The following is a 16939-nucleotide window of genomic DNA, read 5'->3' on the forward strand; positions in this document are numbered from 1 at the left end:
TACAAATATAACAGTTCTCAAGCATCAGCAAAAAAGAAAAAAGAATCAAAGCGTAGGCCAATGCCTTGAGTGGCCAAAGCAAGGTGTCTGCTCTGTGCGCATTTTACCAGCAGATGTCAATGTTGCATCATTGCCAAACTCAGCGGGTTGGTTAAACGATTTCTCGAGATTAGGGTAAGGCACACTGATGGGTCTAAAATAATTGAAGGACAAAGAAGCTGAATGCGAGAGAATCGCAACAGAGGAACTGCAGGTGCCATATTCCTACGTTTTTATGGCAGTAGTTGCATTTAAGATTATGTTAGCCTTACGCGCATAAGACGAAAATAACAAAACATTATCCATATTATTTACTGCAAATCCATTTGCTTTGATCCACTTTAAGTAGTGAATGTTAACATTTTACATTGGGCTCTCAGCTGTTCAAGTTTTACAGCACAGCAAATGGGATTATTTAAATAAGACAAGAAAAGCAGCAATTATAACAGATATCAGTGTTGCACCAACTAAGCCTCCAAATGATTTAGCAACATCAAACTCAACAACAATAGTCCTGTGTTCTGCATCTGTAAATGGATGTAACAGAGCTCAGTCAGTGTGTGTGTGTGCTTGTTTGTGTCGAGTTTAGAACCACTGGCATTTCAACAGTGACCTCACACCCAAAAAATTCAAAAGTCAGGTGGACATTTCGAAGCAGCAAAGGTCCCTTGGCTTTGTTGCATCTCAGTGATGCATCTGACAACTGACCCCTTGTGGGTGAGTCACTTTCAAAAGGTTATTTCAAGCTGAGATGTATTTTTTTTGTGGGCAAAGGTCCCTGTGGGCCCTACAGGGATATGATAGGCCTTACCACCTCAGGTGATTGCAGGCTTGGTGTAAGCACACATAGAGCAGAGCAGCCGTGAGGTGTATGGAGAACATGGAGGCACTCTCTGGAGACTTGACATGCTACACCAAAAACAACCATCTGCAAGCATCTTCACACACACGTTCTCCCTCTTTTCACACACACACACCACACACACACACACTAAAGAAAACACTTATCTCCAAACTATCCTGTCATAAAATCCAAATATTCTTCAAGAAATGACCACAAGACAATTGCATAGGAACATCAACATTTATTTCACATGATATAAAACAGATGAGATATGAACATTTGCATATTGACTCTAATAAGTATAACTTCTTAATAGTTATTTTCTTTTGATCTCTGCTCTGGTCATAGTATGGTGTACACTATATACACAATGGTCTATACATTTTTTTACAGAAATGTCAACGTCAGAATCCTTATTGCTTTTTTTCTCTACATGTGCTATTTGTCCTCTATATGTCTTACAAGCCCAAGGGGTGCAAGACTAAATCCATTTAAAAATCTTTTAATACTCTTTTAATCTTCTCTCTGTTTTAAATATATCTCAGCCTTATTAAAAATAAAATACAGAAGCCAGAACATTCATGTGTGTGTCGGCAACAGTGTGGCAGGGGCTGTGGACTATCCGACTTTATAAATAATTACAAACCCAATAAAATATTCAAATGTCCATCTGCAGCAGTAAAGTGGCACCTTGCTGAATGTATTGTTAATACATGTTCTATTTATATAGCTATATATAAACAGTTTGAACACAAACTTCTTTTACTACAAAACAACAAGGTGTTACACAGTGCAAAAGATGTAAGAAAGAAAATGCATCTATGATGTTTAATGTCAACACTGGTAAAAAGCAAAATGAGACAGTTTTCTTTATATCTTTTTTTAAAAACACACAGACGGTGAGTAACCCTGAATTGAATGAATAACACTTGCATGGCTTGGGCACAGCATGAGTTAAAAGTGTATGCAGCATGTGCGTGCATGTGCATGTGAGTATGAGTGCATGTAAAAGAAAGAGAGAGATAGAGAGATAGAGAGAGAGAGAGAGAGATAGAGAGGGAGAGGGAGAGAGAGAGAGAGAGAGAGAGATTGAGAGGGAGAGGGAGAGAGAGATAGAGAGAGAGAGAGAAAGAGAGAGAGAGAGAGATAGAGAGGGAGAGGGAGAGAGAGAGAGAGAGATAGAGAGGGAGAGGGAGAGAGAGATAAACAGGGTGTTATCTGTTGATGTGTAGATGTTTTGGGTTTTACGTATTGTTTGTTTCCTACAAGTGTGTGCACCTGTGTCTGTATGCACGGAAAGCACATTAAACGTGCACTCGAACACATGTGTGTTTGTGTGTTTGTACACATGACCATGTGCGAACACCTCCCCCCCCCCCTCTCTCTCTCCCTCCCTCCCTCTCTCTCTCCCTCGCCTGAAGACCTCACCCTCGAGCATGGAAAAGGAGCGCAGGTGCTCCTGTACTCAGCTGCGCAGGCCTCACATCCTCACCGCACCACCGAACAGCCCACAGGCACCTCATGCTTATCAAACACACACACACAAATACCCACCCAAACACACAATACAACTCTGTCCTAATAATAATAATAATAATAATAATAATAATAATAATCTGTGATGAGGATGATAATATTGGCAACACTTTTTTATGTGGTAGGACAGGGGAGTGTGGGGGTCCAGCGTGTTGATATGTTGATCTATGTGATCAGGCCTTGGCTGCGACGGTGCAGCGGCGGGAACTGAGCGCGAGGCATCTGGAGCTGCCGTGCGGTGCCGCGGGCCGCCATCTTGAGTGGAGTCGAGTTGCATCGCTGCCCCTCTCTCTCTATCTCTCTCTCTCCGCGACTCTCTCACGTGTGGCTGTTCACAGATGCCCAGGTCTCAGCTGCTGTTGAGACAGAGAAAGAGAAAAGAAAGGGAGGAAAAGGGAGAGAGAGGGAGAGGGGGAAGAGGGCAGGAGAGAAGAAAGAAAGGAAGCAAGGGAGGAGTGGTTGTGTGGATTTGAATGAGGTTGTTCCAGGAGAGTGCAGTGCAGTGCAGTGCAGTGCGGTGCAGTCCTAACAAATCACTGTGTAGCGATGGGTTCTGACGTGGACAAGAGGGGGGCTCTCACCACACGCTATGTCAGGCCAACTGTGTGAGTGTGAGAGCTCACATGCAGGGTGCAGAGCAGTCTGAGGCTGATTGATGGCCGCGATTTCATTAGCTGTTATGGCTGACGCGCCTGGGAATTATCAGTGATGGAGTGATGCTTGCTGTTAATCTCCTTGCGTAAGACAACTCTCACTAGGATCTTAATGCATCCTCAAGGCAGGACACCTTAAAATGGGGCCATGTCGGTATTAGATTTCATTTCTTGACATGAGCTGTTCAGATCTCTTCAGTGTCTCTTAACTATCAGCCCTTATCTTGAATCTGATTATGGAAGCTGGTGGATGGCTACTTATTTGAACACTTAGGTACTTTTTTATAGCTTGGGTTGGTTCATTTGATGGAGAACTTTTTATTACACAGACTACTGTGCTGGCATTAAAGTGCTTTTGTCTTGAAATAAACTAATTGCAAAAGCCTAACCATGTCAGTCATTTCAACACTGCTTTTACAGAAAAATGCATGAAGACCTGTAGTTTGAAATCAGCACTCATTCTCACCCCCACTCTCTATCTCTTGATTCTGGCGCAGTGTGAAACTTCACAACTCATCGTCTGCGGTGTGAAGCTGTCAGGCTGTGAAGCCCTGCTAGAAGCTCTTAGCATCTGCAGCCTTCTGATTTGTGAGATGCTGCTTGAGGAGCAGTATCAACTGAGGCAGGTTACTGAGGCCCCAGTAGTCCACCAAGCAGAAGCAGCAGTGGGTGAGTGAATGGATGGGGGTGAGGGAGGCTGAGGAGGGTCTCTTACTGTTGGCACTAGACACACATGAAGTGGGAGCCGTCGGCGACCTGCGGAGGAGATGGGGGCGATGGAGACGACGGTGTTGGAGTGGAAGCTGGGGACTGCGGCGGAGTGGAAAGGTTGTTCACTGCAAACGACATGGTAGTGCACACACAGACACACACACACGCCCCCCCACACACACACAAATAGAAAGCAACACAAAGCTGAGTTAGTTGCCTGCCTTCCCACCCTGGGGTTTGCGAAAGGCATAACACATGACAGCTCCTCAGGTTCGGAGCATTTTTTGGGAATGCAATAGAAAAGAAGCACAAAACTAAGCCAGGCATATTTGAAAAAGCTGACACGTTTTTCCTTCTTGAGATTTGAATTGATTGCTTTGAGGCCAAACCCAATTCTCAGGTCAGAGTAGGACCAGAAAGGAACTCTAATATAAACCACATGCTGTTGTTCATTCTCTTTCTCTCTCTCTTTCTCTCACCTGACACCACCTGGTTGTGTTTGTTCGTTTCATCTGGCAGCTCGTAGGAGTAGTTGATTATTGTGCCCTGCTCGGCCTCAACTTCCAGCTCCTGATGGGGCTTCTCAGAAGTTTGTTCTTTTTCTTCATTGTTCTTCCTCTCTTCATCTTTCACCTTCTCCTGCTCCTCTTCTTCTTCGTCGTCGTCTTCCTCGGTGCCCACCCTGACCATCACAGCAGTCTGCAGGCTGAAGAATAAACAAGTGGAAAAAGTAAAGAGGTTAGCAGATATATAGATTGTGCCAACTGAAAACAAAAGGATAAAGGGAAAAACCTTGAGAAGACAAGAGTGGATGTGTGTGTGAGAGAGAGAGAGAGAGAGAGAGAGATTGAGTGAGAGAGAGTCTTATCCAATAACACACAATAAAGGAGAAAATGAGAACAAAGTGGAGGTAGATTAGAGAAGATGTCATGCTCACCTGTTTTGAGAACCCAGCATTAGGATCTGCTCCTCTCTCCTCTGCCTCTCCTGCTCCTCCTCTTTCCCCTCCTCCTCCTCCTCCTCCTTCCTTTGTTTCTCTTCAACTTTGGGGCTACTCTGCTCCACAGGAGGGGAATTCATCCGCTCTTCTGTAGCCAACACCTCCTGCACAAAAATGAGAAAAAGAGTCATGACAGCAAACAAATCCCAAACAGTGGGATGGATTCTATCTAAACAGAGAAAGGCCCTCCTGAGATAGAGTTAAACTTCACAAGGTCATGGGTGATAGACTTGTGATAAAAACAATATCTGTTGAGTCCCACTTTGCTTAAATATCTTATTTGGCTTAAGCTCAAGACAGATACGTTATCTTACCAGAGTATCAGGACGTCTTAAATAAACATAAGATTACATCAGCTGCTGATGACTGCCTGATTGATCGGACTCAAGCTGTAAGGTGCTGTGTGTGGGGAGTGCTTACCTGTGTGGGGGGTTTGGGAGGCTGGGGGACTTGGCTGGATGGCGTGTTCAGCATGGCTGACGCTCTCTCCAGCATCTCCTGCTCCAGAGCCTGGAGCGAAGCCTCCAACCTTTGTCTGTCTGGGGACACTGCATCTCCCCGCTTGGAGCTCTGTACGTGCGTGCACACACACACACACACACGCACACGCACACACACACACACACACACACACACACACACACACACACACACACACACACACTAAGAGGTTGCTAGGTTACGGGGACGCTGGCGAGACACGCCACTCCGTCTGGCATCATGTTTTTGTTTGTTTTTATGTAATGTTCGTAATTTTATGTAATGTTCTGTTATTTTTTTGTATTTATTTGTCAAGTTAAATGTTTTCACCCTTTATTTACGTTATTTTCAATAGTTTTGTGTTATTCTTGGTTCCATCTGACGCTGCCTGTCTGGACTCGTCTGGACGGAAAGATTGCTCAGGGCAATGGGCCTACTCTGCGAGAGATCTGCAGCTGCCACGACCACCGAGCTGTGGCTGACCTGCGAGCTGCCATAACGTTAACGTATAGCCTCTGACGCTGGGTGCCTGCAGTCTGGATTGAGTGCTGACGTGAGGAGCTCTGATGGCGACGTCGGGAGCCGTGAAGCAACAATCGGTCCTTGCAAAGGCCACCGACACTTTGCTGTGTTGTCTGTCTTGTATGTCACGGGAACGCTGGCGACCACGCCGCTCCGTCTGGCATCTTTTGTGTTTGTTATTTTTTAAATGTTTTTGTCATGTGGTGTCAATGCTGGCGACTACGCTGCTCCATCTGGCATTTTTTGTCTTATTGTCTTTTGTTTTTTGTCAATGTCTTGTATGTGGAGCGCTTTGGGTTGCACTTTGTGCATGTTAAATGCGCTATACTAAATAAAACTGACTTGACTTGACTTGACTTGACTTGACACACACGTACACCTATTACACTCACAGCGGCAAAAAGCAAACCACTTGAAATTTTCAAGATGTTTTCAGAAGTCGCAACTTCAGCACCCAAAAAGATCCATCCAGCTTTCATTTCACAATGCAAATAAGTCCTGAAAAAGGTGTGTGCATGTGTGTGAGTTTGTAGAGGACAGCTAAAGTCCTTTTCACAGATCAAACTATAACTTGTGGTGACAGACAGAGGTAACGCGCTGACACGGTGCTGAGCTGGAGAGCGGCGCCCTATCTCTGCTATTCCACGTTTGGAGCAGAGGCCCTCCGACATCAACACCATGACATGCTGTCTGCTGTCAGCGGAGGCTTACAACCAGACAAGCACCGAGCATGACCGGCATCTCAAAGAGGGCCCCGGGCTCCGTTGTGAAGGACATGACGAGGCCGGGCGCTACGCTACGCCACACCGCACAGCACTGCGCTCCAGCCCAGGCGGGGGTGGGGGCTGCATTATTCATGGCCTTTGATACGCTGCGTATCTGCCTTCATGCAAAAAGTTTTTTTTTTTTTTTAAGAATGTGATGAACTGGGCACTCTCGACACTTCAAAGCACTCCTGATATCTCGCCTAAGTCCAAGGGGCCTGACGATTTCTTCAAAAAGGCGTGGGTGTATGGTGGGGTGGGCGTACGCGAGTTTGATTAAAACTTGAATAGAATGAGCCAACAGTGGAGCTGTTTAATTATTAAAAACTAGACTAAAGGCAAATAGGTAGTCTAAACCAGTTCAGGCACATGGAAAAATTTGGAAAAATCATTGGAGCCTACTGACACACTGGCACTCAATAAAAGGGCCTAGATAATAACAAATAAAAGATTATGGACTGGCCATGCATGAACACTTCAGTACAAAGATTAGACATTAGGCCAAACCACAGAAAACAGCCCAGCACAGGTCTGTTTCTTGGCCAGTGGTCCAGGTCAGTGGGTTCACCTGTAGTATGGAGTTGTTGGTTTTACCAGCAGGTTGTACAACCCCAAAACAGAAAAAGTTATGTAAAAATAAATAAATGAATAAAAGCAAAATTTAATAATCTGCAAATCTCTTAAACTCATATTTACTTGCAAAAAGGACACAGACAACATATCAAATGTTGAAAATGACAAATTTGACTATTTCATGGAAAATATATTTTACATTTTGAATTTGATATCAGTAACATGTTTAAAAAAAAGATGATGGCACTGCATCAACACCAGACCTGTTTCCACACCTGTCATTGTATGGGCTCGGGACAACTTCTGATAACCATTGTCTATGTGCACAATTTGATACTCAATTCAAAAACCGCAGCCTAAATTGTATTAAGACACGATACAGAAAATACTGTACCACCGTCTTATCTGGGCCTGAGCTTGTTTAAAATGGACTAAGGTAACATGGGAAAAGGTCCTGTGGTCAGACCAATCAAAATTTGCCATTCTTTTTGGAAGTCATGGACTCATCTGGGCTAAAGAGGACCTATCCAAGTATCCAACCTATTCAACTTGTTTTAGTGCTCAGTTCCAAACCCAACATCTATGACGGTGTGGAGGAGCATTAGTGCCTACAGGATGGGCATCTTGCACATTTGGCAAAGCACAATCAATTCTGAAAGATGTATACAGGTTTTGAGCAACATATACTGCCATCCAGGCAATATCTATTCCAGGGAAGACCTTGAATATTTCAGAAAAACAATGGCAAAATGAATTCTGCACATATTTAAATAGTATTTATCCATAGAGGAAGAGTCAATGTGCTAAAATGGCCTGTCTGCAGTCCAGATTTGTCCAATTAGGTGCATAATGGAATTAAAAACATGACTAAGAATACCCCATAATGTTGAGCTACTGAAATCGTGTATCGGGGAGTAATGGGACAACATTTCATTCTCAAAACAGTGGTAAACATGCTTCCATCTCAACTTTATTTGAAACATGTTGCTGGCATCAAATTCAACATATCAAAATTAAAATATATTTTCCATGAAATAGTCAATATTTTCATTTTCAAAATTAGATATGTTGTCTGTGTCCTTGTATAACATTTTGTTATACAACTGACTTGTATAACATTTTGTTTTTATTTGCATTTTACACAATGTCCCAACTTCTGTTTTGGGGTTGTAGTATAGTTTAATAGGTGGGTTTACCTGCAGGGTGTAGTAGGGGTTGGTGGGAAGGTTTACCTGCAGGGTGTAGCATAGTTTGGCGGGTGAATTTAACTGCAGGTTGTAGTATACATGTATACAATAGTATTGTGGGTTTACCTGCAGGGTGTAGTATACATGTAGTTTGACAGGTGGGTTTACCTGCAGGGTGTAGTAGGCGTTGATGGGTGGGTTTAACTGCAGGTTGTACAATAGTATTGTGGGTGGGTTTACCTGCAAGGTGTAGTATAGTGTGGTAGGTAGTTTTACCTGCAGGGTATAGTAGGGGTTGATGGAGATCTGCTCCCTGTTGAAGGAGGAGCTGCGGGACAGCGAACTCTCCTGAGCCCCCCCACTGGAGTCTCGGCGGCGGAGCGAGGCCTGCTGGTGCCTCCTGATGCGCTCCATCTGTTCCTCCACGCTCATGCGGGGACGCACACCCTCCAGCGTGCCGCAGCCGCTTTGCTCCACCGCGCTACGGGGGCGCTCCTGCGCCAGAGGACAGAAGAGTGTCATCGCGCCGAACGACAGTGACAAGAGTTGGAACAAAACACATATAAACACACTGTATGTGCACCTACATCTAAAGACTGACACTCGGATACTGGCATCTAACCAGTATCTGGACAACTCAATGCAAAAGGAACGTGTGGAGGGTTAATTGATGGTCAAGAGTTGAAGAGTTCAGTGCAATAAATGGCACCCTATAGCCTAAATAATAGATGCTTGAGAACAGAGACATAAATCTTCCTCTCTTTCAGTACACAGCTGGAGAACATTTGATATCATCTTCATTGGAAAAAAACGAGAATGATTTATTTCATGAGGAACAGAATATGCTGGCACGTTGTATCTTCAAAGCAATATTAATCTAATTGCTAGACCAGTGCAGCACCCCACAGCTACTGACTTCACATGTTAAGACAGCATGTGATCAGGAATAAAGACTCAGGGCAAAGCACTGTTCACAAGACCAGTTGTGAAACAAGAAGCTGAAAGAGTAAAAATAAACTGCCAGACTTGATCACAGGAGTCATCATGTCCCCCAAGCAATGACTTCGTAGGTGGCTCCGTCAAGGTGAGAGATTTAGATGGCATCGGCAGGGGGGTTCTGGCATGGCTTAAAACCAGCCATTGTAGCTTAGAAGGTCAATGTCAGCCACCTCTTCATGCATCCAAGTCGTCACGTCACCGCTGAGGAGGCAGATGGGCTGGCACATGATCCAGTATACTGCTGCTGCTGCTGTTCACAGGACACATGTCTATGGCCCCCAAATGGAGAAAAATGATAATTTCATCCATGCCTCTTGCAGGAACAAGATCTAAATCCAATGCAGAATTAATGAGGTATTCCCGAGTGATGTTCGGGGTCATGTTTATACATCTCCATTGGCAGACCAAATCCCTCAGCGGGAGTGGATCGATGCTCCTGCAGATTCATGGCATTATTTTCTGTCTGCAACCTTTTCAACTATATGATTCGATGAATATAACCAGTTGTAGGACAAATGTATCAAAAACATAGAACAGATATCAGTTGTGCACATTTTCTATATGCAAACCCTTGGCCAGAACCTGTGTCTATTAATATATATGTACATATATATATATATATATATATATATATATATATATATATATATATATATATATATATATATATATATATAACATGAAATTAATCTAAACCTTTTTACCCCAATCACTCTAAATACAATCCTGAATCTAAGACTAAAACCATGTTTGGTTCTACTGCAAGAAGCTACTGGACAAAAAGGGTCGAAGAATCCTAAAGAATTCTGAATTCCTAAAGAATTTGTCTTGTGTGAGCTGCACTTACTGTTCTGGAGTCAGGCTTTTTGCTCTTCCTTAAAGTGACATAGGACGCAATGCTGGAGGACTCGGTTATGGGCGACTTTGCTCTGGGAGGCACGATGCCTACCGGATAGGGCATTCCTGAGCATACATAAATACATACAGAGGGAAAGAGCGTTAAGTTGAGTTGATGTCGCAGATGTTCTAGATGTTCTCTAAACCGTGGTTCCACTGGTTCATGTTCAGGCACCTTTAGCACTGGCAGATTCTTTCTCTACAGCCTGCTCGGCTGTCTTGTCCTCTCCGTTGGACTCGTCCACCTCGGCCACGGTGGTGAGCTCCGGCTCGCTCTTATACAGGCGGTAGTCGGGGCCCTGGGGGAGAGCGAGGACCTTAACACATGACTCACCAATACTATACCAACAGACCAACACTACACCGAAGGCTGGTTTTCAGACCAAAGCCTAAGCATGATACTGGACTTGAATCCAGTTCATTCCTGATTTTAAATGGTACTCAGGGACTGCTATAGGCTACATTCTACTGTCAGGACTAGGCTTGTCTGAGATACCAGCCCTAAGGGTAACAAACACAAAAGAGGTCACTCGGGTCAAACACGGCACTAGGGCAGTACACAACATGGCTCACGAATGGACGAATGGATATGCCAGCAGCTACACACCACACAAAGATTTTCTTTTTAGTCAAAAATGCACTGAAGATATGATACAAGGTACCACAAACACCACAACACCACACATGGGAGGCACATTAACCAAGAGCCAGTCTTCATGAATTCAAGCTCAAGACAAAGCCAACAGGCAACCACAGTCAAAATCAACACACCATAGCAAGACTGAAACTGAAAAGTTTGGGTCAAGCTCCAAATGCAAACCACTGCACACTCATGATTGATGTCCAGCAACAGGATGGATGGAATGAATCGAAATAAGCACATGAGAAGAGGCTGAATGGGGAAAATGCATCCATGAGGAGAGAAAGGAAGACGGGGCACACTTCATGCCAAAAGGCTAAAGGCTAATGGCTGTGAGGGTAGTTCATCATGAAGCTGAGGAGGAAGATGATGAGGATGAAGATGCATCTGATGACGACGATGAAGCTTTCACCACAAAATGCACTGAGTTAGGGCGTCTTACGCTCTGGGTGCCGTTCCTCTGGTGCTGGAGAGGCCGGGGCAGGTGCCCTTGGCTGGAGCCGGCGCCCGTGCCGGAGCCAGTGGAGGGTGCCACAGGTGGCACGGCGGGCGAGCAGTCGCTGCTCTCGTAGGAGTGAGGGAGAGGGGGTCGAGGGGGCACAGGGTCTACCTCCTACAGATCAGACACAATGGTGGTGGAGGGAGGGTTTGTCTATTTAGGAAGTTGAGGATGCACTGATGCAAAAACCCCAGTCCATTTTGATAAGTGTTAAGCACCAATTAGTAACACTGAGGCTCTGTTATCAGCAAGGCATAACAGTTAGACAGCAGTGTGACATGTTCACAACAGCAGTGTATTCGTGTATTTCACTTTCCTTCTCAATGAGTAGCTTTCTGACAACAACTGTACAACTCACCTCATTTTTGTGTACATTTGTTACTGATTTTGTACCAGGGAAGCCTGCAACAAAACAGACATGGGGAAATATTAGGCTGGTTACATTTTTAGGGAAACACTGTGTTTGTGTTCCCCCCTAAGGCATAATGTCCACTGGTGCGTCCTAATGGGATCATATGTACACAGACTGTAGTGTCTGCTTTATCAGTGTTTGTCATTGCCTCTGTATAGGCTTGAAATTGTATTAATTGCCTTAATTTATTCAAGTTAGGGCAATTGAAACAGTCTCTCTTGTCATAACAGCCAAGACTAGGAGCAAGTGAGATTTGATTCCGGTTAGAAACACATGATCAGATCTGGCAGAGAGACCCTGGAGTGTTTTCCAGGTTAGCGGAATCCATTTTGGTTCTCATTCCTTGCTGCGTGTGTGTGTGTGTGTGAGTGTGACTGCTTGTGTGTTTATGTGTGTGAGCTCTGATCCATGCACATACACACATGTGCATGTGGGAGTTCTCTGTCAGAAAGACTCACTGGTGTCGACGCTTCTTTGTGGCTTGTTTTTGCTCAAAGCCTCCATCACATCCTGGATCCGCCATAGCTCCTTCTGGATCTGCACATGCTGCTGGCTTGGGGGCTCAGTCTGGTTGTCACACACACACACACACACACACACACACACACACACACACACACACACACACACATAAACAAACATAAGTACAATAAAATCTTATAGTAGTCCTACTAGCAAAAACATTGCCATATGCTGTACAACATTATAATAAATTGCCAATCAACATGTGCCACAGCTTTTAATGAGACAATTTCTGTCGCAGTTTTAACACCTGTCATAGTCTGCTTATAAAAACAAACACTCTGTCACTTGCTATCCATTCAGTCACATTCACCGTTTATTGCTATTGCTGGCTCCCAGTCTCTAACACACTCTCATGTGCTGAGGACACTGCCTCATCAGGAGTCAGGCCGACACCCCCTAATGTCCTTCCTTCAATTACCCATGCTTAGGAGCATTGGAACATCTGATAGGAGGAAGGGGGGTCAGTAATTGACTTCTAGTCAGGTGTGAAGATGGTGGTCAGCCCTTAAGATTTTCGTACGGGGTGAAATTTAATAACCGCATCAGAGGGCCTTTTCTTCCCTCCCTCCCTCCCTCTCCTTCGCTCGCTCGCTGCTAACGAGAGCGAGAGCCCTCGCAGGTGTTAAAACTAATTACCTGCTCCTCTTTCGCTAATGGGCACTGGCGGCACAGAGGGCCACGAGGTGGTGCGGGAGGCATTTTGCGGATGTCAGGATGGTCGCCTGGGGTCTGGGTTGTTGCGACACGCGCCCACACGCAAGAAAAAGAGGAGAGCATCCTGTCAATTCGGGACGAGGGAACTATGACGATCGGAGATAGAGCTTTCTACAGTACATGAAGCAGAGGTTAAATGTTTGAGATCAAAGCATGAGCAATCCCCACTACAAACAATTAGCACTTCAGCCTGTGACTGTAACAGCTTGCAAATAGCTTTGCACTCTCTATAGCCTTATAACATCTGGTGGCTATTTTCTCTATTTTTCCTGACCCTGGTCCAGCATGTTCTCAGTTGGTATTTCTGTTAACCAGTCAGCTGGCAAATTTCAAAGAAAAGGGAGAAGACGAGAAGATGGGGTGAGAGCTGAGTTATTTCTAGAGGAGGTTAGAGGGAGGGTTGTCTATTCTCTCTTCCTGTGGCATGAAAAAACACAAAGCAATTTTCACAAAGCAAAAAAAAAATGTTGACACCAAGCAATTTTCACCGCTCTCACTTAGGCAAATGCAAACTGTGGAACAAACACCTTTTCTTGGCACTACTGATGTTTTGGATTGTTCCTAAGAGGGGTAAAGAGTCGATGGATACAGCAGAGGCAGAATGGTACACAAGGCAACATACAAAGTTCGGTGGTAGCATAGTAGCTAAGGAACTGGGCCAACAAGCTGCAGCCAGAAGCCAGTTGAGGGTTCCACCAAAGATTGTTAAGGCGGAGCAAGATACTTCGTTGTAGTTCATGTCTATGGGCGCGAAATGGGGATCGAATCCTGTCTGCATAAAGAGGCGTGTCGATGACGTTTTGATGAGCGTACGTTGCAACCGGCCAACAGCAGCGGCATAAATAACCGGCGCACACCTGATATAAAGTTGATTTTCTCCAGACTGGAATGCTCAAAAATGCTAAAAATGTACCTGAAATGTTCAGAAGGGTTTGAGGATCACGTAAACGTGCCCAAAATTCACATTCTTAACTCTATAGAACCAAGACCTTAGCATATGTGGTAAAATTCTGAGCTATGCCCATAGACTTCAATGGAGCAGTCACTGCCTCTGCTCTGCATAAAGGGGGATTTTGACCCCCCCTCGTGCGATCCGGGTTCCCGGAAGTGGCTCCTGATGAAATATCTTGCTCCGCCTTAACAATCTTTGGTTGCACTGTTGTGTCCTGGGGGAAGTGTAACCTGGCAATCGCCAGATGAATTTCGCTCCGACCCGTGTGCCACTTCTTGGGACCCACCTGGCCATTGTTTACACTGAACAGGTGCTCATTATAACCGGATACCATACTTTGTGCAAAATTAAAGAGCATTACTTTAAGTTTAGCATGTTAGAGAATACTCATAAGTGCGATACTTTTTTCACACAATTATTTTTGTCTAATGATAAATAATGAAAATATTACTTTCGTTGTGTAGCAATGCACTTTAGCGATTCACAGGCATAACATGTTTATTAAAATGGCCACACATGTTAGTACTTGTACTACGCAGGCCATATACTTCATTTTACTTAGTAATATGTGGGAGGCTATAGTCAAATAACCTGACTCTCGCCAGATGAATTTTGTTCCGCCTAGCTCCACTCATCCATCTGGAACCGATCCATTGAAGTGTTGCTTCAGAAGGCTGGGCCTAATCAAAAAAATGCTTGCATATGATTGAATAAGCCACTTGTCCGTCATCTATTGACGTGCTACTTCAACCACTCACATCGAAGCCAACCCGTGATGCTAATAACAGACTCACAGTCGCTTCTACGCTATGTCACATCTATGAAACTCCCGCCCTGCGTCCTGATTGGCTAAACCATAAAGTCGGTTGGAGAAATCACTCTCAATGGAAGAGGTCCCAGATGGATGTGAGTGAAGCTAGGCGGAGCTAAGCGGAACGACATTCATCTGGCTAGGGTCAGGTTAGGGGAAGTGGCCTTTGCAAGAATTGACGCACGTATTGTTGCTTTGGTTAAAAGTCAGCCAAATGACTAAGTAAAATACGTAAAAACATAGGACATGGCAGAGGAGTGGTGCGGAAACAAACCTGTGGGCTGCCCAGAGCCTCCAGTCTCTCCAGCAGGTTGGTCTTGGCTGTGGTGACGTCGGCTTCCAGCCGGTCGTGATCCCTCCAGGCCCGCTCCAGCTCCTGGGGACACAGCAGCACACAGTGCTGTCAGCCAAGCCCAGTCACACCACACGCCAGGACAACAGTGAGGACAGTACACGTACAGAGGGAGAATACAGTACACCAGTACAAGTACAGAGGGAGAATACTGTACACCAGTACAAGTACAGAGGGAGAATACAGTACACCAGTACAAGTACAGAGGGAGAATACTGTACAACACAATACACTTGACAGGGTTTGGGGTTTACAGGTTTTCTACTCACTGTGTTGGGCTTGCATGTTTACTGGGTCAACTATACAAGTGTAGCATCATGTACTGTACACAAAATGCATTTCCACATGTACATTGAAAACGTGTGCAAGAGGATATGTTCAAGGAAACCAGGTCAGTGTATGTGACAGAATGACCTATCGTGTGTGTGTGTGTGTGTGTTTTGTATATGAGTGAGTGTAGGCTGGATGCATGTGTACTACGGGTTTAAGTGTGTATTGAGCGCTTCTCACCGTGGTGACGCGGGTGAGCTCGCGGCAGGTGCTGAGCAAGCCGCTCTGCAGGACGTCTCTCTGCTGGATGACGCTCTGCACGGCCGCTGGGTTGTCGGCGCTCATCTCGATCTCCTGGCTTGCCGACAGAAGCGCCGTCTCCAGTGTGTGCTGCACAACACATCACCAACCACCACACCACGCCCAAGCAATTAGCTACAAACCCTCTAACCCGCCTACAGCCTACACACAACATAGCACAGTATCTTCTGGTAATGTGAAAACTAAATCCTTGTGCCTCTTTCCCTTGGTGGGCATAGGCTGCATAACATAATTGAACAAACCCAAAACATGACAGAGTATCTTCTGTCAATGTGAAAATGAAATCTTTGTGTCCTTTGCCCTTGGTGGCCATTGAATGCTGTAGGACCTGACTTGGGTCTACAGATGAATCTCTTCATTAGAGGCTGGTAGTGTGCTGAGTTGCCTGTTGGAGCCCATGGGAGAGATGGGGAGCAGGTGCAGCAGGCTGAGAGAGCTGGGATGAGTCTAATGAAGCTCTCTGAAGCCCTCGAGTCTTTCCCCATAATTAATCGGAGATAAAGGTGACCCCGTGAACAGAATCTTTAATAAGTAGAGACACAAACTCTTGAGATGTTGGCAGAAACTGCAGGGAGGGGAAAATCACTAAACAGTGCAAGACTCTAAGACTGTGTGAGACTTCAGATATTTTTATTGGGGCATGTAAGCCACGGACCTCTCTGCTGAAACTGTCTGAAATCTACAGTGTAGGCTAAGGTGACACCATGGTGCTATCACAAGATCACCGGGTCGTTCCCCATAGAAGCTATAGGAGTTAGTGTGATGGGCTCAGGTGGTTTATACGGGACTGTTACCTTCTCTCTGTGGAGCTGCTGCAGTTTATCCTCTTGGGTTCGCACCACCTTGTCTTGTTCACACAACCTACTGAGCTTCGTCTGAAACACACAGCAGTTAGGTCATTTTTGGAGTGTCAAGATGTCTAAGTTTTTGCTCATATTTCATTTAGACAAACATGACTCTACTGTTTTCTTCCCCAACAAGCCAATATGCTTCAACATTTTCTCCTGAAACTGTGGTGCACTTAAGATATGTATCAAAAGCTAGCTTACTACAGATGGACATTATCAGCAGACAAGAAACATTCAGAAATCTGGAGGAGCTGTCATCTGTTTAGTGAGCTTATCATTTACTTCAGGGTAAATTGGTTGAAAGCATCGTCTGTGCAGGACCTGTCAACTCTTTGTTTCTTTCTACTAGAACAACGTAATGAAACCCCACCCAAAATTACTTCATTTTCA

The 16939-nt window shown here is 44.9% G+C and overlaps 1 protein-coding gene across 31 annotated transcripts in view; it reads right to left on the bottom strand.

The window, feature by feature from the left end:
• Positions 1-1109: 1109 nt before the first annotated feature.
• Positions 1110-16939, bottom strand: part of plekha5 (pleckstrin homology domain containing, family A member 5) — a 123924-nt gene continuing 108094 nt past the window's right edge. For 13 of the 31 annotated variants that reach the window (XM_048268397.1, XM_048268409.1, XM_048268406.1 and 10 more), the window contains 14 exons: positions 16496-16576; positions 15621-15770; positions 15033-15158; positions 12215-12323; positions 11703-11746; positions 11288-11458; positions 10381-10504; positions 10156-10271; positions 8586-8804; positions 5204-5353; positions 4721-4887; positions 4263-4489; positions 3788-3908; positions 1110-2775 (listed from right to left, as the gene is read on the bottom strand). In XM_048268397.1, coding sequence (XP_048124354.1) covers positions 3796-3908; positions 4263-4489; positions 4721-4887; positions 5204-5353; positions 8586-8804; positions 10156-10271; positions 10381-10504; positions 11288-11458; positions 11703-11746; positions 12215-12323; positions 15033-15158; positions 15621-15770; positions 16496-16576 — 1797 coding nt within the window. In that variant the 3' untranslated portion in view covers positions 1110-2775; positions 3788-3795. The other 18 variants (XM_048268425.1, XM_048268424.1, XM_048268422.1 and 15 more) reach the window with 8 other exon arrangements.

This window comes from Alosa alosa, chromosome 17 (genome assembly GCF_017589495.1).
Source record: "Alosa alosa isolate M-15738 ecotype Scorff River chromosome 17, AALO_Geno_1.1, whole genome shotgun sequence".
In the NCBI taxonomy this organism is placed as follows: Eukaryota; Metazoa; Chordata; class Actinopteri; order Clupeiformes; family Clupeidae; genus Alosa; species Alosa alosa.